Below are 24742 nucleotides of genomic sequence, written 5' to 3' on the forward strand. Positions count from 1 at the left end.
GCTAATATGGCCTGACATCTCCTTAGCTACTGAATTCCAAAAACAACACTAATTACATTTAGCAGTATAAAATAACACACTACACTACCATAGCTGCCAATTCTGCACAGTTACACAGATTGTTCATTGAGTCCAAATCTTCATTAGTGCTAGAATTGCACCCTGTCTATACTGCAACTGTTAATGGAGATTGTAACCAGTTACTTGCATGGTTGACTCTAAACATGGTCTGCACACAGATAGATGGTTAAACTCTCAGTAACCCATGGCAGCGAACAGCATTTCTCCCTGTGCACTAGCATTATTTTTAAAAATCTATCAGAACTGCATTACCACTAATGCACCCCCACTAACTAACAGTGGAAGCACTGGGAGTAGGTGTTTTATTACTATGCCATCTAACCCTGTTTGGAGTACATCCAGACATCATGGTGGTTAAAATGCCTGCACCCTCCCCCATATGCAAGCATTCCCACCAGCGAAACTGCCCAAACGGTGCTTTTTTCTTTTTTTAAATAATGTAGATTGCTAGCTTAAGATGGCATATTGTTGTCTTCCTGCACCTGATCCAGCATATTTGTCTTCTACTGTATAAACAGAAATGCTAAACACGCTTGCATTTGGCCAGTCCCTCCTTCCTTCCAGCAATCTGTACATTAAGACATCACAGAGCAGTCTGCTCAGTGTCCAACTGATGACACACTGTGGGTTTGCCCTTCAGGCACTCCACCCCATGCAGGATAGCTGCCCAGATTTTCCAAGAATCCACCAATACAAACATGCTTAACCAGTCTGAGAAGTGTGAATATGCAAACATCGTCAAAAAAGTTCATATGTGGACACTAACTTAACTGTGTTATTTGTAACCAGCTAAGATGACAATGCTTCCAATGGGTCACAAAGTCAATGTTGTAGTTGTAATGTGGCTACATTTAAAAAAACAAAAACAAAAAACCCACAACCTTCAGATTCTGATATTCTTTGCTTTATTCCTATTCTAACATTAAACAAATCCATTATGACTCAAGTATTCCAGCGATATAAAGTATCCATTTCTCTCTTCAGAACTGTTTTGAAGCTTTCAACAACATTTTATATTTAGACCTATAAATAAACCAAGAGGAGAAGAGAGCTCTCTATCAATTTGCTCTATTTATTAGCAAATCTCATGGTAGCTCTACTAAGGTTAAGTGAATGTCTATTAATTAGCATTTCCATTAAGAACATCTATTGATCACAGAAGTTCATTCTGGACTGCCACTTGGTACATAATGGTTCAGTTGAAGTCATAATCCTGTTTATGGCATAATTCCTTCCAAAGCAACTAAGTGACGGTCCAAAAACCATCTTGTACATTGTACAAGAAAACACCACAATAAGTATTCACTTAACAACTGAAAACATAATCGTTATTGTATTTGGAGGGAATTATACTGCTTAGTTTATTAAACAATTAATCAATTTAATCTGTTTAAAATTAGTTATCGCTTCGTTATTTCTCTGCTCCCTTGAGTTCCACTACATTCTTCCCAAAAAAGACTAGATACAGCTCCTAGAGAAACCCTGTCAATGCTGCTCCCTAATTATCCAGAGCAGTAGTTCTCAAACTTTTGTACTGGTGACCCCTTTCACATAGCAAATCTCTGAGTGCGACCCCCCCCTTATCAATTAAAAACACTTTTTAAAAAAACTTAACACTATTATAAATGCTGGAGGCAAAGCGGGGTTTGAGGTGGAGGCTGACAGCTCACGACCCCCCATGTAATAACCTTGCGACCCCCTGAGGGATCCCAACCCCCAGGTTGAGAACCCCTGATCCGGAGGGATCATCATTCAATGACAAAGCATTTCCTGCCACTGAGGGATTACTTCCAGTACTGGGAATATGGCAAGAGAACCAGTGGGAAAAGGAACCCACATCCTACCACACAGAAGTGCAGTACAGTTTAGTCAAGAGAATGGCTTCATTATCAATACATTTACTCTTTATTTAGAAGTTGTAAATTTTACCATGCAGCAAGACAACTCTGTTCCAGGATATCAGGTTGCTGTCAACATTTTTGTCAGAAAACAGTAAAGTTGTCATCACATAGTCAAGTAGCTAGTTCAAGAAGAGGAGGGAAAGAAGAACAGTTAACACACATACTATAACAAAATTATTAATGAGCGAACATAACACAACATCATCATCACTACTATGAAGTGAATAGAACAAGGCAAACGTCTAGGCCCCATCGAAGCTGCATTTTTTGACCACCTCTACTTATCTTAGTACTATTAATTTTCCTTTTTTTCTTCTTTTATATATTTTTCTCACTTCGATACAAACCATGGTTAAATGAGGTGTGAAAACATTTTTAAATTAAATTCTGGTCTGCTTTTGCTTCTCAAACTGACATTTACGTTTAGTGCCTTTACTCTAGATAAAATAAGCATAGTTCCCTCTGAAAATATTTTTACCAATATTATTGGAAATTGCATAGACACAAATATTGGAAATGGATTTCCAATTACCAAAAGATCTCATAAGATATGCATTGAACCTGTGTTTAATTGGTGATATTGTTCCATACTGTCAAATTCGATATGAACTCTTTTTTTTAAAGCTACTTGCATCATACATTCTGAAAATGGGTTGCTGTCCAATCTATGTTTTAGATGAAAACTGGTCATTGTTCTTTTCGTATTTATGATTTAATTTTTGACACCAAAAACTGGATTTTGTTGCTGGTCTGGAATAATGACAAAGCTGCTTCAATCACATCCATATTATATTTACTTTCAGACGTTCTAGAAGATGTATATTTTTCTTAGTCATAATGCTTGATGCTATTTGACATTTAATCATATGCTGTATCTTCTGATATATACTGATAGTCCATCATATGTAAATACTTCCAGTCAAATTTTCTTTACATCCTATGGAACTGCTTATTTGCTACTGTAAACAATTTGTAAATTGCTTTACTCAGGACATATGTAAATAGTAGGAATTCTCCAGACAAAAGAATGTTTGCTTCCAAAAAAGAATACTGTCCTCAGTTTTTAGTTTCCTGCTTGAAGGTAAGAGGTTGAACTTTATACTGACTTCATCGATAATTAGAATAGGAATACCCAATAGTATACTTTAATTTCTATATCTTAATTTCCGTTTATGTTAAATTTTCACCGAGAAGTCAATGTAACATTCTTGCAATATTGCACGCCATAAGTCTTGTAGGTACAGTTGTTATACAGAACAAAAAAGTTTATGTTGTACCAAAGCTTTTTTTAAAAAAAAAAAAAACTATGAGAACTTGAAAATGTTCTTAACACATATTACATATTAATTCTTGAGCTGTCTTTTCACTCTTGATTACATCCTCAATATTGTTATTCTGCAACAGTTCTCTTCGGGACTCCTTTTCTAAAATTGGAATGAGTGTGTGAACAGGAGTATCTATGAATTTCTGCAATTACACAGTAGTAATGTTTGTATTTTCCAGCTTTTCGAAGTGTTAGTTTTCTAACACTGAGAAGTAGTTTCAATTCATCTATCCGTAGTTTAAATAGGCATGTAAGTGAAAAGTAATATTTTTCTAGTCATTAAGTTTAGTTTGATGGTTATTATTTAGTGTCTCTCTTCTTACCAATAATAATGTATATTTATTTTTCAATATTCTGTTTGGTCCATGTGCCTATTGTTATTTTCAGTATACCAGTTTACAGTTCACCTACCATGCAATAGCCTAATTTTAATTTAGATTAAAAGTACGATCATTTCAGAGGTGAATATCTATCACCAATAGGAAGTGCATGCAGTAGAGAAAAGCACTGGAGAGGTAGCCTGAATTGGGTCAAGGAGAAACCATAAGATTTTAGAATGAGTTGCACTCTGGATAAGAGGAACAATCAACTGATGGCCCAATAGCAGAGGGAAGGGACATTACTGAAAGTGAACAAGCCACCAGAAGACAATTCTAAAAGACAGATAATACTTTTAATATGTTTATTGACGCGCATCAGGGCTTAAAGAACATTTCCACTTTTCCTCAGGAACGAAGACAATTTGAAACGTTATCAACATGCTGTTTTGTTATCCATGGACTAGCTCACTTAATTATGAAAATATTTACGTTTTTCTTTTTCTTTGAAAGTATTAATAAGAAACATTTTTTAAAAAAGTGATTAACTTAGCGCCAATAATTCTATAGTTAACCATCGAATCGTTACCATGGTCTCAATGAGCATGCTCTGTAGCGCAGGGTTTTGTTGTTTTACAAGCTTCCGATGAAGCATGGGACCTTCGTAACGGGGCAATTGCTTGTGTGGAGCTCCACTATTCTAAGCACCTCTCTCAGATACTGGGAGCCCATTAAAAGGTAGGAGTGTACCGTGGGACACATTTCGCATTATTCTGGTGAATACTAATGGTGTGACTTACTTGACAACCCTCACGACAAACCAGACATTTGTCACACAGAGCGCCATCCTCAATAATGGACATTTATTGCAATTTTCAACTCCTCCCTAAAGTTGATTTTTCATGAGATAAGATGGGGAACCAAGAGGCTGAAAACTGCACTCAAAGTCTCTTGTTACTAAGCCAGCCTATGAGTGTCAAATATCCACTGTTTTTCCAGTTCACCCTCTAGAAAAACAGGAAAAATTAGTCACATTCTATGTCTCCCATAAGATAAGTTGCAAACCTTTCAATCGCCTAGAGGGCATTAATAGTTTTATATGAAGTTATATTTTCAACCCCTTCCTAACCCAGTCTTGACCCATGTTGTTTTTCATTAGTATGGACTGGCTTGAACAGGACAAGTAGAGGGAGAAGATTTAAAGTCCCCTGAAAAGTGGAGTTATGAGCTATGTTACCAAAGCAGCCCTGGCATCTGCTAAAATCACTGTTTTGTCTGAGAGCAATACAATAAGGAAAGTTCATCAGACCACTTGTTCTGTGCTGAGTTTATGGGAAAGCAGGGGTTGTGTTTTATTATAGGGGAACGAGTTAAAAAGCAAGCACACTAGGAGGTAAGGTATACTGCCCTATGGCTGACCCGAAGACATAGGCTCTTCTAACCTGGACTCATCAGTACAATGGCCATCAGCCTTCCCTACGCTCTCACCCCAACTGAAGATTACTTCTAAATAGCATAGCTACTAGGGAGATCAAACAACTAAACAAAAACCAACTGCAATTAAAAAAAATTGCACTGTTAAACAATATAATATCATTTATTTAAATATTTTGGGTGTTTTCTACATTTTCAAATATATTGATTTCAATTATAACACAGAATACAAAGTGTGCAGTGCTCACTTTATTTTTAATACAAGTATTTGCACTGTAAAAATCAAAAGCAATAATATTTTTCAATTCACCTAATACAAGTACTGTAGTGAAATCTCTATCATGAAGGTTGAACTTACAAATGTAGAATTATGTACAAAAAAACGCATTCAAAAATAAAACAATGTAAAATTGTAAAGCCTGCAAGTCCACTCAGTCCTACTTCTTGTTCAGCCAATTGCTCAGACAAACAAATTTGTTTACAATTGCAGGAGATAATGCTGCCTGCTTCTTGTTCACAATGTCATCTGAAAGTGAAAACAGGCACTCACGTGGCACTGTTGCAGCTGGCGTTGCAAGATATTTGCGTGCCAGATAAGCTAAAGATTCATATGGCTCTTCATGCTTCAACCACCATTCCATGCTGATGACAGGTTCTGCTTGATAACAATCCAAAACAGTGTGGGCCGACGCACGTTCATTTTCATATCTGAATTAGATATCACCAGCAGAAGGCTGATTTTCTTTTTTGGTGGTTTGACTTCTGTAGTTTCTGCATCAGAGTGTTGCTCTTTTAAGACTTCTGAAAGCATGCTCCACACCTCATCCTTCTCAGATTTTGGAAGGCACTTCAGATTCTTAAACCCTGGGTCGAGTGCTGTAGCTATCTTTAGAAATCTCACATTGGTACTTCTGTTGCATTTTGTCAAATCTGCAGTGAGCGTTCTTAAAAACGAACAACATATGCTGATTATCATCCAAGATTGCTAGAACATGAAATATTTGGCAGAATGCAGGTAAAACAGAGCAGGGGACATACAATTCTCCCCCAAAGAGTTCAGTCACAAATTTAATTAACACATTTTTTTAAACAACCATCATCAACATGGAAGCATGTCCTCTGGAATTGTGGCTGAAGCATGAAGGGGCATATGAATGTTTTGCATATCAGGCACGTAAGTCCCTTGCAATGTCAGCTGCAACAGTGCCATGCAAATGCCTGTTCTCACTTTATAGTGACATTGTAAATAAGAGGGCAGCATTATCTCCTGTAAATAGAAACAAATTGTTTGTTTTAGCAATTGGCTGAAAAAGAAGTAGGACTGAGTGGACTTGTGGGCTTCGAAGTTTGACAGTATTTTGGTTTTGAGTGCAGTTATGTAACCAAAAAAAAGAAAAGAAAAAAAATCTACATTTTAAGCTGCACTTTCACGACAAAGACATTGCACTACAGTACTTGTATGAAGTGAATTGAAAAATACTATTTCTTTTAATTATCATTTTACGGTGTAAATATTTGTACTAAAAAATACACATTTTGAATTCAATTACAATACAGAATATAATATATATGAAAATGTAGAAAAACATCCAAAATAGTTAATACATTTCTATTGTTTAACAGTGCAATTAAAACTGCAATTAATTTTTTTGAGTTAACCACACGAGTTAACTGCGATTAATCGACAGCCCTAATAGCTACTAACTCTGCTCTAAGAGCTTCTCCCTTGTAAGATCTTTTATTTCATTACTGGAGATGTTGCTGCTCCAGCAGACTTCAGTTCCTACAACAGACACTCATGGTCGGGGGACCATTAATGAAGAAATGCATTAGAGAATAAGCATGTAGATGCCTTAATTCTGGCCTACACCTAAAATTTAGGTCAAACTAACAACATCGTTCAAGGGCTTTGAATAATTTCACACCTTTTGCAACAAAGTTAGGTTGACCTAACCCCCACTGTGGACACAATTAGGTCAATGGAAGAATTCTGAGTTTCTTAAGGCTGTGTTTTTTCCGCTAGAGGAGTTTAAAAAATGTTTGACGATCATTTTTTGAAGTCTGAGCTTTAAATAGTTACTATGACAGTGTATCATCATCATGAAATGTTATGGAAAAGTCAGTTGGGCTATGTATTTTCTGTAACATTTACATGAGAACATCACTAAACTTTGCAGACTAAATTCAAACTACAAATGGTAAAATCAATGAGTTTTAGTCCTGCTTTCACCCAAGATCTGAATACAACTCCAACAATGAAGCCAAACAATGGAGCAGTTACTATAGTCCACAATACAGCTTCCAAGAATATGCTAAGTCACAATCCCTCAGGATCTCCTTTCATTCACATAAAATGTAAAACAAAAAGTTTTATTTTGTATGAAGTGTTATGGACAAAACTGGAGTTTGGGTCCTGGAAATAAATTTATGCTGGATGCCTATTTTTCAGAAATTGAGAGTACCTACCACTTTGCAGAAGTCAATGCAAGAGCGCAGGGCTGCTAAAAAACAACTCTTATTTGGGTGTATCATTTAATATACCCATTTTCATCTATTTTTATCCAGAGATTACCAGAACATTTTGTTGTGTAAAATATATAAACAAACAAAAAATAAATCTCATTTTGCTAAGTTTTGTCTTTGTTTTAGCTGACTAGAAGTATACTAAGAAGGTAAGCATATTTCTCCTCAAACACAAAAGTTTAATAAGGCTTTATACAATTCCATGTAAAATAAGTTTCATTTCTGAAGACTGTTTCTCCCCAAGCTGCAGCACTTTCTATAGGTTACCTGTCAAGACCTCCTTGCCCACAGAGTGGTCAATCATTCAACTTACATGCGATTTTACTTCAGTGTCATATACAAGGCTCTCCCAAAGACCATGGAATTCAACTGCAAAACAATATTATAGCCATTATATAGGATTCTATTTCATTAATAATTAAGAACTCTCAGTTAAACCCAGCAATCTGTTATCTAACAGTACATTGTAATGTGGACAGATTTTCAGCAATAAGAAAAATGCTTGACCATAATTAGAGATATGGAACAACCAGCAGGCAGTTATGAACGATAAAAATTAACCTACATTAATTTTGGTGCCCTGAAAGGAAAGTTCTTTACTCATTAGTGAATCAGACAGTTTTACAACTTCTACCGCATAACACTATTTGTTCAACAACTGTAAGTATGGGTTAAATTATTTCCTGGTTTCAACTTCCAGTAACATTTACCTATAGGCAGGAAAAAAATTAATTGAATAGAATTTATTCCCAATCATTTTATTTTCCATGTTAACAATGTCAAAGCGAGATGTCAAGTCTGCTAAGAGTAAAATCTATTGGAAGCCAGGACATTTGTTTCTTAAAAAAAGCCAGTTTTACAATTCAATTTGTTTACAAGACTATTGTCGGCATGTTAGAGAGAAAGGCACAAAAAACAAGGAGTTGTAGAAAATAAGTGAAAAATCAACTGCTTGATTTTGGTTTGTATTTATGTGGTGTTTTTTTAAATAGGAAAATTAAAATCTTATAAATAAAAGTTTTAGAGCTTTCAGAAAGGAACCTAAAAGGTTTTAAAAGCAGAGTTTCCTCTTAATCATAGGAGGAGATCTTCATAGGTAGGAACTGAAAGCTAAGAAGGTGACTGGGAAAGAACCACCCTAATATATTACCATACATGGCAAAATGATGCCAAAATGAACAGCCACCTTCCCATCCATGACCCTTCCCAAGAAGTGGAGCTGGAACTATGTGGTGTACTCAGGTTTTCCACAGGATTGGTCAAAAGGAGAGTATGCCATGAAACTGCTGTCTCCTCCAACCCACGAGTGCCCAGTCTGGTTCCCTGGAAGTCATGGTAGTAGCAGAGAGGATCAAGCCCTATTTCAATACATCCGGGGCAAATCTTGTTCCTGTTTTGCAAACAAGGCCCCTACACTCCTCTCCTCCTCCCAGTTTTATTTTTTTTCCCTTCTTAAATGAATGACTTGACAAGATGGGATAATAACTGTCTGATCCAATTACTGGCCCTGATCCTCACTTTTCCAGAGTAAGAATTCAATGAATTACTCCTTTCAGTAATTTGGATGACTGTCAGAATTCACCAACAGATCTTGAAAATATGGCATATTTTCATTAAGCCTGCCATCCTGAGAGCCCTTAATTATACCACCATTTAATATTGCCTATGTCCACTATATACAGTGAGACAAGAGTGAGCATACATAAGATTATATTAAGTGTATGAGCAAGAATAGGTGCCCAAAAGTTAATTAGAATGTACTACAAGTACCAGAGCAGAAGGTTAGTTTGTGAAATGTTCTTGTAAAATAAGCATTCATTTAGACCATGCATTTTCACTCATGGCCACAAAAACACTTACTTCCTCCACCTCCTAGTACTTCAAAATTGTGTGCCATATCCCAGAATCTTTTGCATTGTTTCAGTCAAAAAAAGAGATGACTAACAAAAATATTTGTTAATTCATTGCTTCCTCACACCTGTTTGGAACCAAGCTTCATCCCATACACAGATTAACTTTAACAAGCAGCCCTATAGCTGCAGCCAAACAACCATGGCCCCTCCCATTCACAGATTTTCCTCTGGATCTCCCACTGACCATCCCAGCTGGCTACCAAAGAAGACTACCTGTAGGCAGCACCCAGTGGTTGGCTGCAACAATGTTCTCATTCTCTTCCTCTAGATTTTCAGTGCTTGGTCCTTCGTCATTCAGATGAAAAATATGAATGGAGAGATTGCATTTGCTCAAGTTAATGGGCTACAATGGATAGAAAAAAAGTCAGCTTTAATAAGTTGATAAAATAAGTAAATAAGCTGATAAGTCAGTCAAATAACTCATTTTGGTAGCTTGTATTAAATAAGCTTTCTTTTTAGCACAAGTTTAAGAATTAGGCTAAAAACAGAAGCAATCTGAGGTTTTGGGTAAAGAGCTATGTATTTTTAGAACCAGTGATTGAATTTTAGTCCAATTATTCCCCCCCACACTAATAAATCATACTGAGAAGGCGATGGTATTCAGGCACCTTCTGTGCATCTTACATTATTTCAATTCATTTGGTTGTTTTGAATGTAGTAGATGGGAGACTGAACGTTCCACATTTCTACTATGTATCAGAGTAACTAGAAGCTGCAGAGCTCTCTGGAACAAAGATATTAGGATGTCTATTGCCTGCGAACCTCTTCTAAATATTCATTCAGCTCTTCAATGAAATCATCAAGAAGTGGCCTGCCTGAAGAAAATTAAAATCAAAATCAATCTCAACCTGAATTCTGAAGTTTACTTTTGGGGGATTTATGTGGTTGGGCATTTTACTGGCCCAACTGTCCAATCAAATATTGATTAAATATGGTCAAAATAAAAAATGGTCAAATATGTATCAAAGCACTAATTTATTAGAACAACAGTAACAAAGAAAGATGGTTAACAATAGGCTTACCCTTAGATAGATACTTATGCCCAATTACAAAAACTTAATTCAGTTATTTTAACTAAGAAAAATGTGAAAATTAAATGAAGTTCAATAATTACCTTTTTTAACAATGTTAGGTTAGCATTTAAATGTGAACTTTATTCAAGACTTAACAGTTACAAAAGAAAAAATGAAATTAAACACAAAAACTCACAAAAGTTATTTAATAAACTTATGTTAGGTAGGCAGTGTGATGGGTTGGATCACAGAAACCCCCTTGGGGCTGCCACCTGATGTGCCAAGACTACTTCTGCTCCTGCTTTCTTGCCCTGGCACCTTAGGGCTTCAGTGCTCTGCCTGGTTTGAGCCAGACCTGCTAGCCTGCTGCAAACCCAAACCGGTCTGAACCACGTCCCACCAACTGCAAGCTTAACTGAGAGCAGCCTACAGAAGTGTTCCTGTCTTTAACACTCAGATGCCCAACTCCCAGTGGGGTCCAAACCCCAAATAAATCTGTTTGGCCCTGTATAACGCTTATATAGGGTAAACTCAAATTGTTCGCCCTCTATAAAGTTGATAGAGAGATATGCACAGCTGTTTGCCCCCCCCTCCCAGGTATCAATACATATTCTGGGTTAATTAAAAAGTGATTTTATTAAATATAGAAAGTAGGATTTAAGTGGTTCCAAGTAGCAACAAACAGAACAAAGTGAACTACCAAGCAAAATAAAATAAAACACGCAAGTAAGTTTAGTACAGTAATAAAACTGAATACAGATAAAATCCTGACCCAGTAAGCTCTCTTACAGTCTAGTCTCCTTCTAGTCTGGGTCCAGCAATCACTCACACCCCCTGTAGTTAAATGTAGTTCCAGTTTCTTTCAGGCATCTTTGGGGGTGGAGAGGCTCTCTCTTTAGTCAGCTGAAGACAAAATGGAGGGCTCTCCCAGGGATTTAAATAGACTCTCTCTTGTGGGTGGAGACCCCCTCCTCTCTCCTATGCAAAGTACAGCTACAAAATGGAGTTTTGGAGTCACCTGGGCAAGTCACATGTCCATGCATGGCTGAGTTCCTTACCAGCCAAACCACATTCCTGGGAAAGCTCAGATATGGATTGGCATCTCCAAGTTCAGTGTTGGCTTAAGGGCTTCTTGATTGGGCACTTCCTGAGAAAAGACTATTCTCAGTAAGCTGAGCAACTGCTTCACTAAAACCTACTCAGAATCAAACAAGTATGCAGCCAATATTCATAACTTCGAATACAAAAATGATACATGCATATAAATAGGATTAATAGATTCAGTATATCATTACCTTTACAGAGATATGTTACATGGCATATGTAGCATAAAACACATTCTAGTTATGCCATATATACATTCATAAGTATATTTCCATAAAGCCATATGGGGGGGGGCACAGTCACAGGCAGCATCTCGCTTTACATTATCTTTTTCTTTATCAGCTTCAACTACTTCATCTATATCTTTGTCGTCATCACCAAATTCATCAGTATCTCCCTCTTCTTCTTAATCTGATGAATACTCACTAAATTTTTCACCTGCAATTTTCTTCTCTAAGATTAGAGACAGTCACTAGCTTCCCAGCAGTGGAAGTCTTCGGTCTATTTCTGATTGGACCATTCCCCAAGCTGATCAATTTTATTTAGTGCACAGAAGTGATGTAAATTTTGCCATTGTAACTACAGTGCAAGGACAACACTTTCCATCATGATAAAGCAAGCGGTTTTGTACTCTGCAAACTGGTATTTTACTCTACATTATTTTATGACTGAACAGGCTGCTTCTTGCTTTATAATTTGCTGCCTCTGTCAGATTTGTTCATTTGTATATCCCTTAAAATTTGCAACAGCCACTATGAGTTCACAAGCCAAATCAAATTAGTTATCAGAAAGGTCTGGGCTCAAGAATGTAGGCAGCACTGATGTGTGGGAGCGATCACTTGATTTTTCCATGGTATTATTTTGTCCATTATCTTTCTCATCAGCTTTTGCAAATGGACTGTATTCAGCCTTTTCACAAATGTTTCTTAGTATTTAGGAACTCGTTCTTGGCATCAGACAACGTAGAATTATCACTTTCCACATTCTGAAAAGACTGAACTATAGTTTCAAGTAGTGAAATGAATTTTGCACCCAGAGACAGCAATCAAGAATATCAGTGAAGATTACTTAGGGGCAACACCCAGCCACCTCTTCAACAGCAGCTGATTGAAGAGCCTTGTTGCATATCTGAAGATTTTTGCATATCTTTAAAGATCTCTGAAGATATTTAATGGAAGATGCAAAACAAGTACAATGAGGCTTACTCAGTGTGGATGAAGCCAAGTGCTGTGCCAAATGATGCTGAAAAATGGTTCTTGGGACTTCTTTGTTTTTGAAAAACTTGACAATTCTTTTCATTTTTCACATGATGACAAAGTTGTCCGGTCTCCAACATCACCAATATAAAGCTGCATCATATGGGCAGCATATCCATATACAGACAGGGTGGCTATTCATTCATCAACACACACCAAGCAGCTTTCATATTAGCTGCATTGTCAGTCAACCAAAATAATCCTCCCAGGACCCAATTCATTGGTTACATTTTTAAGCAGGTCAGCAATATATTGGGCTGTGTGGTAATGCTCAATTGTTGCATTGGAATAAAACACTAGTTGTAGAGTTGTTCCCATGACATTGATAACACCCTCATTATGAGTATCGCTCCGTTCATCAGACAGTAGAGACACATGAGGAGTTTACATAAGAAGAACACACCAACTCTCTTTCATGGCATCTGCTTCAGTATTCAGAAGACTTTCTGCAAGCTGTTTCCTATTTAGCCCTTTATAAATTGGCTATGATTTATGAAAAAAATCTAGCATATATGGATTTTTAATTATATGAAATAATGTACTGCTAGCATAAATACTGCTAGCAAACGTATTGGTCAAGTTTTTTTTCTGACCATGATATTCTATCCTCAATCCTCTTTCATCAAATGAGTTTGATTAACATCTGAAGACTTTCAGGAAGTAGGAGTTTTCAATGCTGAAGCAGATGGAGTACCAAAATTCTTATTAGAAGATGATGTAATTAGTGAGATGAATGGCAGTGAAAGTAAAACTATCTTCATCAAAAAAATTCTATGCTTCCTGACGATGTCGCCAAAGAAAGCAGAATTCAGAGAATTTTTTTTTTTTTTTTTTTAAACCAGACCAGTTTTCCCTTTCCTGCTGTTTGACTGCAATAATCTATCTTTGACAGTAGCTGGACATCACAACCATTTCATCTATGTGTCACATACTCAAAAGAAAAGAACTTGCTCTTCGCTTTAACAGTTTTTCCACATTCACGTATAGTAAAAAACTGCCATAAAAGTGATTTTGGCTTTCCCTAACTCTGCATAATTTATTATGGTCCCTTTTATTAATGGATTACTACTTATGGAATGCTCTCTAGGTTATGAAGTATCTCTTATTTCCATCAATCAGTGGCCATTCAGTTCTATTTCTAACTGCTGCTGTTCGAGAAGATTCCAGCCAATCAAAATATTTTTGAACATGCTGCCCTCTTCCTCCCAGGACCCATACAGACTCCCAAGTCTCACAGATGAGGAGGGGCTTTGGCAGCCCCTCCTCCCTGCATCAAACACAATGGACTCATAAATAGCACAAGGAGGGGGAACAGAAGAGTCAGGGAGGGACCACTACAGAGAAATGTCGTCACACACATCATTAGCATAGAACTTTTAATATTATCAGCAAGGTTTGGCTGGTAATACATGTGGGCAGGGGAGAGGTTATGAGAGGGATGTTTGAGAGGGGGTTTATTTACGTGGGCATTAAATGTGGGTTGTTTGTTTTGTTGAGGGTGGGGGAAGTATGGAAGGAGTTAGCAGCCATGATACTTTTGTTTGTTAAGAGAGAGGCTTACTGGCTGTGCATCTTTTCTCTGTGTTCGGGGGAAGAGGTTTAACCACCATGAACCCTCCTCTCCCTCTACCACTTCCTTCTAAGTTAATTGCGGTATGTTTGTCTAGTCAGTTTAGACTATAAGCTCTTCACAGCAGGGACCACAACTTTTAAACTTCTTTAATGTGCTTTTTAAACCATCAAGTACACTGAGGACCTGTATACAAATATATGCAAATTTACAATGTTTGTTCTAGAACAGTGATACTCAGACCTGAGTTGTTCAGGAGCCAAATTAGCTACCAGCACTATCCAAAAGAGCCACAGTAGCGTGAATGTCAGGGGAAATATTTGGTTTATATTATTCTCACAGCAAATAAGTTAATAACTTAGTGCAAGCTGATAACTTAATTGCTTAGTAACATAGTAAAAGCATCCTGGTTGGTTAATAATTAAAATCACAGAGAATATTAATATTGTGCTGCAAAGAGCTGCAGGAGACAGTTGGAGTATCACTGTTCTAGAAGATTCCAGCCAGTCAAGATGCTCAACTTTCAATTAGCTCACCTTTTTCCCCAACAGATGCTATTAATATGTAGTAAAGTGAGTGATCAAGACATAGAAGTACACTTGCAAACAGATGGTACCATGATGAAATCAAAAAGGTACGACAAGGCCTACATTAGAGTAGTCTTGCTGAACATACAGCAATATCTGACCATGGTCAAATAGGCAGTCACTTGACCAGCTTACCAAGCCCAGGGTTTTTAGTTTATTTTCCAGTTTAAACCCTTAAACTACTGCAGCTAATTATAAATCACAGACACTAGGAAAAACATGAAACAAAGTAAAACACTGAAAGTAAATTCACCAGTTGCTCCCCCTACCCCTTTACACTGGTTGCAAAGCTAGATGCACTTCCCTTCAATTCTTGGCAAATTATTTCTTAGTAAAATCCCACTTGGTTATTAGTCTTTAATTTTGGTGCAACTTTACTGCACAGAGAAACAAACTTTTTGAAATGCTAAAGGGGAGCTGTGACAGAAGTGGAACTACTATGTAATAATCTGTAACAATTCTATGAACATTAAATGAACAGTTATTCTATACTGGGTTATACAACTTCCTCGGTGTGGGGTGAGAGCATTGTGTGTGGGACAATCTGGGTGCAGGCAGCTCGGGGGGCAGGGGGCGGTCTAGGTGTGAGGGGGATCTGGATGCACAGAGGCTTGTGGGGGGGGGGGAGGAGTATGGGGTTCCAGGTACAGGGGCAATGGGACTCTGCAGGGGCTCCAGGTGAAAATGGTTGGGGCTCAGCAGAGGGATATGAGTGTCGGGGGGGTCTCGGTGCAGCTACTTGGGGAGGTGGGGGTCTGGATGTGTGGGCTTAGAGTGGTGCAAAGGGTGGGGGGGTTGAGTGTAGGGAGCTCAGTGGGCGGTGGTCTGGGTGCAGGGGTGAGGATCCGGAGGCAGGGGGTCTGGTGGACTAAGGGGTTTCTGGGTGTACAGGGTGAGGCGTGGCAGGGTTGTCTGGGTATAGAAGGTCAGGATGTATGGGGGATGGGCTAATGGGGGAGCAGCTCCCTGTACAGTTACCCCTCCCCTCCGCAGCTGAGGAGCAATGGGGGCAGGAAGCAGGGGAGGACGCTGAGGCTCCCAGAAGCAGCCGCCATGTCAGGGGGCTCTGCACAGTGCCTGCTGCCTGCAGATGCCACCCCCACAGCTACTATTAGCCATGGTTCCCAACTAATGGAAGCTGCCAAGCCAGTACTGGGGCGGGAGCACCATGTGGAGCTCCCCTGATCGCCCCTGCTCTTAGGGGCCGCAGGGACAAGTCGGTCGCTTCTGGGAGCTGACCGGACTTTTAATGGCCTGGCAACCCCAGCTTCCCCACACAGAGGGACGAGCCAGCACTCGCAGCTCCTGCGCCGCAGGGGGACGAGGCTCGGGGCTTCTGGCTCGCAGCACAGAGACTTGCCATGGGCCAGATGAAATGAAGCAGGGGATCTAATCCAGCCCGTGGGCTGCAGGTTCCCCACTCCTGACTTAAATATTAAATTTATACAGATGACATTTTAAAAAGTCTAAAGAGTCTTAAATGGAGGAGACTCCCCAAGCAGAGTGGGTGTCTCATACGCTCCAGCAGGATGGTTAGACTCCTTGGAAGATTTATACTACCTATCGTAATCATGAATAGTCTTGTTTATATACATGTCTACTCTTTCGAATCCTCATCACATTTTACCCTCAACAACATCCTATGAAAATACGTTATACAGGTTAAATACCTATTGCATAAAAAGTATTTCCATTTACCAGTTTTAAATTTGGCAGCCTTTTAATTTTCATTGTTCTAGTATTATGTGACAGGGTAAATATAGTTTTGCCTATTGAAATCAGACACGTTTTGTCTGTCACCAGAAAAGTATTATGATTCTTCAGGTCAATTCATGAAAGAATCAGACACACAGAATTAAATTTGGAAAACAGGTTGTAAGTGTGGGTATTTTCAGGATTTGTTACTACATTTTTTACTACACATTTATTTTTATTACACCATATTTTTCCCCATCTTTTTGCTCCAATGAAAGTGTTGAAAACAGCTGTGCCATGCAACACTTATATTTTGTGTTACATAGCAAAAGAGATAGATTTGTTTAATTGAAAATATGAGCGCTTGATACTGCATCACCAGGAGATGAACTAAAATGTGTGGTTTTCGGCTAGTTTATCTCAATGTCTGTCTTTTGCCTGTTGATATACACCTCTAATGTAAAAACAGCACACACACTTGTTTGCCTCATTGTGAAGAAGAAAAGAAACAGTTCTCGGAAATTTGTATCCATCTTTTGCAGTGCAGTGATTGCTGCTGTACTGGTTCCTGACTTACGTTTTACACATGCAAGACTATGACAATTTTGAAAGAAACAAAAATAAAACATACAATATGAGAAATAATTGACTGAGAATACAGGAGGCTAAAGCTAAGAGTAAGAGTAATCTGTTGATTAAACAGATTACTATAATTTAATAGCAAATTGAAAACATTTTTCTATAAAAATCTTATCCTTTTTATCTTTACAAAAATTTGGTTACCTGTCTTTCTTTCAGTTTTAGCTCTGTGTCCACAATTGACACTGACTGCACATTGTTGTTCAGAAAACCATCATCAAACTCAGTCCATGTGTAATCACCAAAAACGATGTTATGTCTGTTTAGCAGCTTTAAGACACTCAGCCTGATATCTTCTTTCTTTGAGGTGCTAATAAGAGAGAAGCAACATTATTTATTAAGCACCAGTGATATGCCTGGCAGCATGCAAGGTTAATACACCTACAAAGAGATTTTATTTTTTTTTTTAAAAGGTCTTTTCCCGAAAGGGCTTATAAACAGAACATGGAAAATACTGACTTTTTCTAGGATAAGAAGTGTACTCATTACGATTGTCAATTAATCACAGTTAACTCACACGATTAACTAAAAAAAATTAATCGCGATTAATTGTACTGTTAAATAGAATGCCAATTGAAATTTATTAAATATTTTCAGATGTTTTTCTACATTTTCAAATATATTGATTTCTATTACAACACAGAATACCAATGTACACTGCTCACTTTATATTATTACAAATATTTGCAGTGCAAAAATTATAAAAGAAATAGTATTTTTCAGTTCACCTCATACAAGTACTGTAGTGCAATCTCTATCATAAAAGTGCAATTTACAAACGTAGATTTTGTTACATAACTGCTCTCACAAACAAAACAATGTAAAACTTTAGAGCCTACAAGTCCACTCAGTCTTACTTCTTATTCAGCCAATCGCTAAGAGAAACAAGTTTGTTTACATTTATGGGAGATAATGTTGCCGGCTTCTTATTTACAATGTCACTTGAAAGTGAGAACAGGCATTTGCATGGCACTTTTGTAGCCAGCACTGCAAGGTATTTACGAGCCTGATATGCTAAATATTCGTATGCCCCTTCGTGCTTCAGCTGCCATTCCAGAGGACATACTTCCATGCTGATGATGCTCATTAAAAATAATGCGTTAATTAAACTTATGACTGAACTCCTTTGGGGAGAACTGTACGTCTTCGGCTCTGTTTTATCCACATTCTGCCATAAATTTAATGGTATAGCAGTCTCGGATGATGACCCAGCATGTTTGTTTTAAGAACACTTTCACAGCAGATTTGACAAAACGCAAAGAAGATACCAATGTGAGATTTCCAAAAATAGCTACAGCGCTCAATCCAAGGTTTAAGAATCTGAAGTGCCTTCCAAAATCTGAGAGGGATAAGGTGTGGAGCATGTTTTCAGAAGTCTTAAAAGAGCAACACCCCAATGCAGAAATTACGGAATCCGAAAGACCAAAAAAGTAAATCAACCTTCTGCTGGTGGCATCTGACTCAGATAATGAAAATGAACTTGCATTGGTTCGCCCTGCTTTGGATTGTAATCGAGCAGAACCCATCATCAGCATGGATGCATGTCCTATGGAATGGTGGTTGAAGATGAAGCGACATACGAATTTTTAGCGCATCTGGCACATAAATATCTTGTGACGCCAGCTACAACAGTGCCATGCAAATGTCTGTTCTCACTTTCAGGTGACACTGTAAACAAGAATCAGGCAGTATTATCGCCTGCAAATTGTAACCAAGTTTGTTTGTCTGAGCGGACTTGTAGTCTCTAAAGTTTTACACTGTTTTATTTTTCAATGCAGTTTTTTGTATATAATTTTACATTTGTAAATTCAACTTTCATGATAAAGAAACTGCACTACAGTATATGTATGAGATGAATTGAAAAATACTATTTCTTTTGTTTTTAACAGTGCAAATATTTGTAATCCAAAATAAATATAAAGTGAGCACTATACACTTGGTATTCTGTGTTCTAATTGAAATCAATATATTTGAAAATGTAGAAAACAGCCAAAAATATTTAAATAAATAGTATTCTATCATTGTTTAATTGAGCGATCACACAATTTTTTTAATCGCTTGACAGCCGTAGTTCTAATACTTGCCAAAAATTAAGCTATCAGTTGTCAGAAAGTACTAGCAGAAGCTACACTGAAACAGCTTGACGTAAGAGTTACTCCTGGGGGAATTCTGTGCACAATATTTTAAAATTCTGCATATTTTATTTGTCAAACTAACTATATAATCACACCAGTTTAAATTAATTTCAAAATATCTTTCAGCAACTATGTCTGTAACAGTACGGACACAAAAAAATCTTCCTCCAGGAGAGAGTTAAGGAAACCCTTATGACAACCCAGTTCTTGTTTCTCTGCCCCACCTCTCAGAATCTAGCCAGACACCCATACCCTCTCTCCCCAGAGCCCAGCTGCAGGGCACCCCCAGCCTAGACACTTGCACACACCACCTACCCCTCAGAGCCCAGCTACGGGGTACCCAGACCCCAGCCGCCCCCCCCTCCCCCAACCAAGACATTTGCCCCCCACACCTCCACCCCGGAATCCAGAGGGAGCAACAGCCTGAGGCCGAGTCCCAGGCTTGTATGGAGATTCCTGCATGCCGCCTACTTCCTTCAGGGTGTACTAAAAAACTGCAGCTGCCAGGAACCCTCCAGCTCCCTCCCACACCCCCTGGCAGTGTCTTCTATTTGCGAGCTGTGCTCTGCCGCGTCCAGTGGCCCCTCGTGGCAGCCAGCAGCTTTCCAGCCCATTTCTGAGGAGGAAAAGGAAATTCTGTGCAAAGGTATTAATTTCTGCACAAATTCTGTACACGCAGTGGCACAGAATTCCCCCAGGAGTAATGAGTCAGGTTTCAAGCACGTTTACACTTTTGTGTGAAACTTAATGGTCATATACACCACAGAAAAACTGCTATAACCGGTTCTGTAACTATGGTTCTTTGAGTTATGTTTCACGTTTATTCCACTTAAGGTATATTCACACCCAGTGCACTAGCACCGGAGATTTTTCCGTTCCCAGTACCCATCAGGGCACCTCCTGAGCTCTCTGCTGCCTCGTGCTGCTACACAATGGTATAAAGGCCAGAGCGCACGCGCACTCTCCTCCCCTGAGTTCCTTCTTACTGGACAGACTCCAATATAGAGGGGAAGGAGGGCAGGTCATGGAATGGTCACACACAACACATCTCAAAGAGCATCAGTTACAGGTTAGTAAACGTGTTTTCTTCCATTCCACTTCAGGTGACTCACAAGCAGTTCAGTCCAAAAGGTGGGAATCACAGTTTACCGAAATAATGATGGAAGGACTACACATGCATCCAAATCTGGCACTCTCTCTAGACTGTTAAAAAAATAGCACCATGACATGCAAAAATATGTACTGATGACCAAGTTGCAGTTCTACAAATGTCCAGTATAGGCACTTTAGCAAGAAAAGCAACAGAGGCTGCATGCGATCTTGTTGAATATTCTAGCTCCCTGCTTGTCGGAATTACACTGGCCATATTGTAGCACAAACACATCCAGGAGGAAATGCACAACAAAGTTCTTTGGGATGAGACAGGAAGGCCCTACATCCTGTCCACAGTTGCTATGAACAGTTGTGAGAATGACCTAAATGGTTTAGTCTTATGCAAGAAAAATACAAATACTCCCTAACATCTGTGTGGCATCCCTCTTCATCATGATGAGGAAGAGGGTTAGGAAAGAAAGTTGATAAATACATTGCCTGATTAATGTGGAAACGAGAAACCACTTAGGTTAGGGACTTTGGATGAAGATGTAAGTATACCCTGTCCTTGTAAGAGACTGTATATGGTCGATCAGACACCAGGGGTATCAATTCTCCTACTCTCCTTGCTAAGGTAATTGCCACCAAAAAGGCTACCTTTACTGAAAGATACAGCAAAAAACAGGTAGACAGAGGTTCAAAGGGTGGATCCATTAGTTTTATTAACACCATGTTTAAGTTCATGGGGAGCAAGGATCCTTTACTTGGTGATATAAACTTGGCCCAGATATAACCCTTCAAACACCTGAGTGAGGTAGGACTGGAGAAAAGTGGATAATTATCAAATGGAAGGTAGAAAGCAGAGTGAGCAGCTAGGTATACCCTGATGGAACAAATGGCAAGACCTTGCTATTTCAGGTATAACAAATAGTCCAGCACATGTTATATTGGAGCCTGGAGGAGACAAACACTTTTTTGTTGAGACCACAAAGAAAATAATTTTCACTTCATGGGTAAATATATCTAGAAGAAGGTTTTCTGCTATTCAAGAGAATGTTTTGAATATCCCTTGAACAGACCTCCTCCAAATTATTAATGATAGAGCATCCACACTGTACGGCTAAGAGCACATGGAATGTGATGAAGGAGGGGCACCATGGTCTAAGGAGATCAGGTCTGGTTCTGGAGCCCTGCTTGAGAGAATCAGCGGAGTGGAAAATCAACACTGATGAGGCCACGCCAGTGCTACGAGGATCATGCAAGCATGACACTGTTTGAGTTTTAACAACACTCTGGGTAGGAGCAGAACCAGAGAGGATGCATACATGAGATTATCTTCCCAGGACAACAGGAAAGCAACCGCCAGAGACCCTGGACTATGACCAGCACATGAACAAAACTGAGGACAATTCCTGTTGTGTCGAGTTGCAAACAGGTTTACGGGGTGAACCCCACAGGCTTGAAAAATAAGTCTATATCTGGCCAGAGACAACTCGTGGTCACTGGTGAAAGACCTGCTCAAACAATCTACCAAGTTGATCTGGACACCAAGAATGTGGGAGGCTTCAAGGTGAATTGCACTGGCGATACAAAAAAAGCAGTACTGCCTCTTGGCACGGGAGAGCCAATCTGGCCCCTTCCTGTCTGTTCATATAGAATTCTGGGTTTGTTATTACATTTGCTTGTGCACAAGCAGTTTTTCAGGGCAGGGCTAGTAAAATATTTTTTAAACTGTTATTATTCATAGCATGATTCTCCATTACTGAAGCTGATTGAGAATATGAAAAGCCAGCGAATGTAGTCTAGAAGCCAGTCATACATTAATTCTTCAATATTGAACAGAAACATTCTTCAAAAATCAGTGCAAAGAGACTAAGATAATGTATTGCTTGTACATAACAAAGGACTGCTTTCATGTCCTTTATAAAATACTAAGGTGATGTCTCCCTTGTAGACAGTACATTTTCACTGATTTTAAAAACACTAATTTCAGAACAATTAAGGGAATACGGATGTCTGTTTCCAGAAGTTATCTTGCCCAACTCTACTTACTCCTTTCATTTAATAATCTAATGACCCGTTCAACCCATTTTATTTAACATGAAAATAACCTTAATTTGCCTTCACAAGAAAAAGTGAAAGCTGTAAAAACTGGAATACCAAAGCCAAAACACTTGGTTTCAAAAAACCTTTAAAGTTATTAAGCAACAATGTTCTGTCACATAACTTAAGTCCAAAGCACTTAGAAGCTAGGAAATGAATAGTTATAGACTGCATAAATCTTGCACAGACCACACAATGTATTATTTGGCAACCAAGTTCTATTTCAACACAATTTAAGACTAACTCTGGCCCAAAATAGACAGACTATCATAACTATTCTAAAAAAATAAACAACGTTCTTCCAGAAAAAAAGCCATCAAATTATATATGAACACTTTAGACAACGAGCCTCACACGCAAGTTTACATATATGTAAATTTTACCACCCTGACAATGTCATGATTTTTGTTATTAGACATGTATATTATTCTCATGAAAAAATACTTACATCCTTAATAGTTGATATTTAGCAGTTGATCACAATACTGTCAATATTCAGACAGTAATATCAAGATAAAAATATATTAAATAAAATCCAAGGTCAAAGTTAAGTTTGTGTCGGTGAAATGCACATTTCTTGAAAAGAATAAGTAGTTTAGTATACGGCTGGTGCAAGTTTTTATTTTTCATTAGTGAATTGGTTTTGTTAGTGGTGTGATAGGTAAGCACACGTATTTAGCTACCTTTAACTAGTTTTTTAAATGAAGTTTGTGTTTTGGAAAACCTATTAAGTTCTTGTGAGGTACGTTAGACTTCATTCATATACCTGTGAAATGGTCACACTATAAAACAAACCTGTTTGATTTCTGATGAACTTCTACATGTAACTGCACAGAATCACACACATTTGGAAGTGCCTGTTTTAAATCACCAGCTGCCTCATCCATTGTATTCAATCCTAAAAAGAAAATATACAACAGTGTTTACTAAAGAAGTGTCCCCAATGGCCTTTCCTTTGAAGAGTTGTGAAAACATCAGCATGATAAAGAATTTGCCCCCTGTTCTAATAATAATTAGGCCAAGTTAATACTTATGGAACGCCAGTGGGAATGTGGATCTGTGGCTATAATGCTTTCTGGAGGAGGGCTGTTTATCATAAATTGAAAAAAGTGATGGAAAAATTAAAAAAATACAGGGGTTTTGTAACAACAGCTGAAACAGTTTTCAGAGGGGTAACAGTTCAAGCAGTGATACTCAAATTCAGGCAAACATATACAAACTTCTATACCACAGTCCACACCTCTACGTGAATTATGTTAGCTTTCAGCAATTCACATCTACAAACTGCTCTATAAACTCATTATTCTGTTGCATTAATTTAGATGAAATATATGAGTTAAAGATATTAGCATAACCCAGTCACTGTCCAATATTAAACAGGGTTCAGGAAACAGACACCTCAGCCTGCTTAGTACTATGGCAACCACACCATTAACATTCTTTTAACCTTTTATTAAAGATAAAGGAAAAAACAGTTAAAGCATTTGAAATATAAAATATTAAGTGACGGTTTCATATTTAACAACATTCCCTTTATTTGGAAAGGAATTTTAGGGCTTGTCTACACTTACATTTTATAGTGCTCTACCTTGCTGGCTCAGGGGGTGTGGAAAATCACCCCCCTGAGCGCACCAAGTCTGAGCACTTTAAAGTGCTAGTGTAGACAGACTCAGAGTGCTGGGAGCCACGCTCCCAACGCTCGGAGCTAATCCCCTCGTGGAGGTGGAATACCAGGAGCACTGGGATAATACTCCCCCGGCGCTCGCGCGAAACCACACTCGCACTTCAAAGCACTGCTGCAGGAACATTCCCGCGGCAGCGCTTTGAAGTTTCCAGTGTAGCCATGCCTTCAGAAGGAAAACTCCCATTGTTTGAGAGTCTTGTAAGATGATATAAAAAATAAAAATGGTATCAACTGTCCTATTAGGGAAGAGAAAAGAAGTCAGTTGAGATGGGCTGGAACTTTTGTTAAAGTCTGATCCTGTTTCATCCCAGGTGGTGTTTGTGATTCGCTTGGAATCAGCTGAGGTTGACGTCATCAGGTTTCTCTGGCCC

At 38.4% G+C, this 24742-nt stretch overlaps 1 protein-coding gene across 8 annotated transcripts in view; it reads right to left on the reverse strand.

Moving 5' to 3' along the window:
* Positions 1-24742, reverse strand: part of TRIP13 (thyroid hormone receptor interactor 13) — a 45383-nt gene that overhangs the window by 18325 nt on the left and 2316 nt on the right. For all 8 annotated transcript variants that reach the window (XM_073332573.1, XM_073332578.1, XM_073332577.1 and 5 more), the window contains exons 2-6: positions 23483-23585; positions 17502-17667; positions 9707-9836; positions 7894-7949; positions 2011-2101 (exon numbers count right to left, since the gene is read on the reverse strand). In XM_073332573.1, coding sequence (XP_073188674.1) covers positions 2011-2101; positions 7894-7949; positions 9707-9836; positions 17502-17667; positions 23483-23574 — 535 coding nt within the window. In that variant the 5' untranslated portion in view covers positions 23575-23585. The remainder of the gene's footprint in view (positions 1-2010; positions 2102-7893; positions 7950-9706; positions 9837-17501; positions 17668-23482; positions 23586-24742) is intronic.

Source organism: Lepidochelys kempii, chromosome 2, assembly GCF_965140265.1.
Source record: "Lepidochelys kempii isolate rLepKem1 chromosome 2, rLepKem1.hap2, whole genome shotgun sequence".
Classification (NCBI taxonomy): Eukaryota; Metazoa; Chordata; order Testudines; family Cheloniidae; genus Lepidochelys; species Lepidochelys kempii.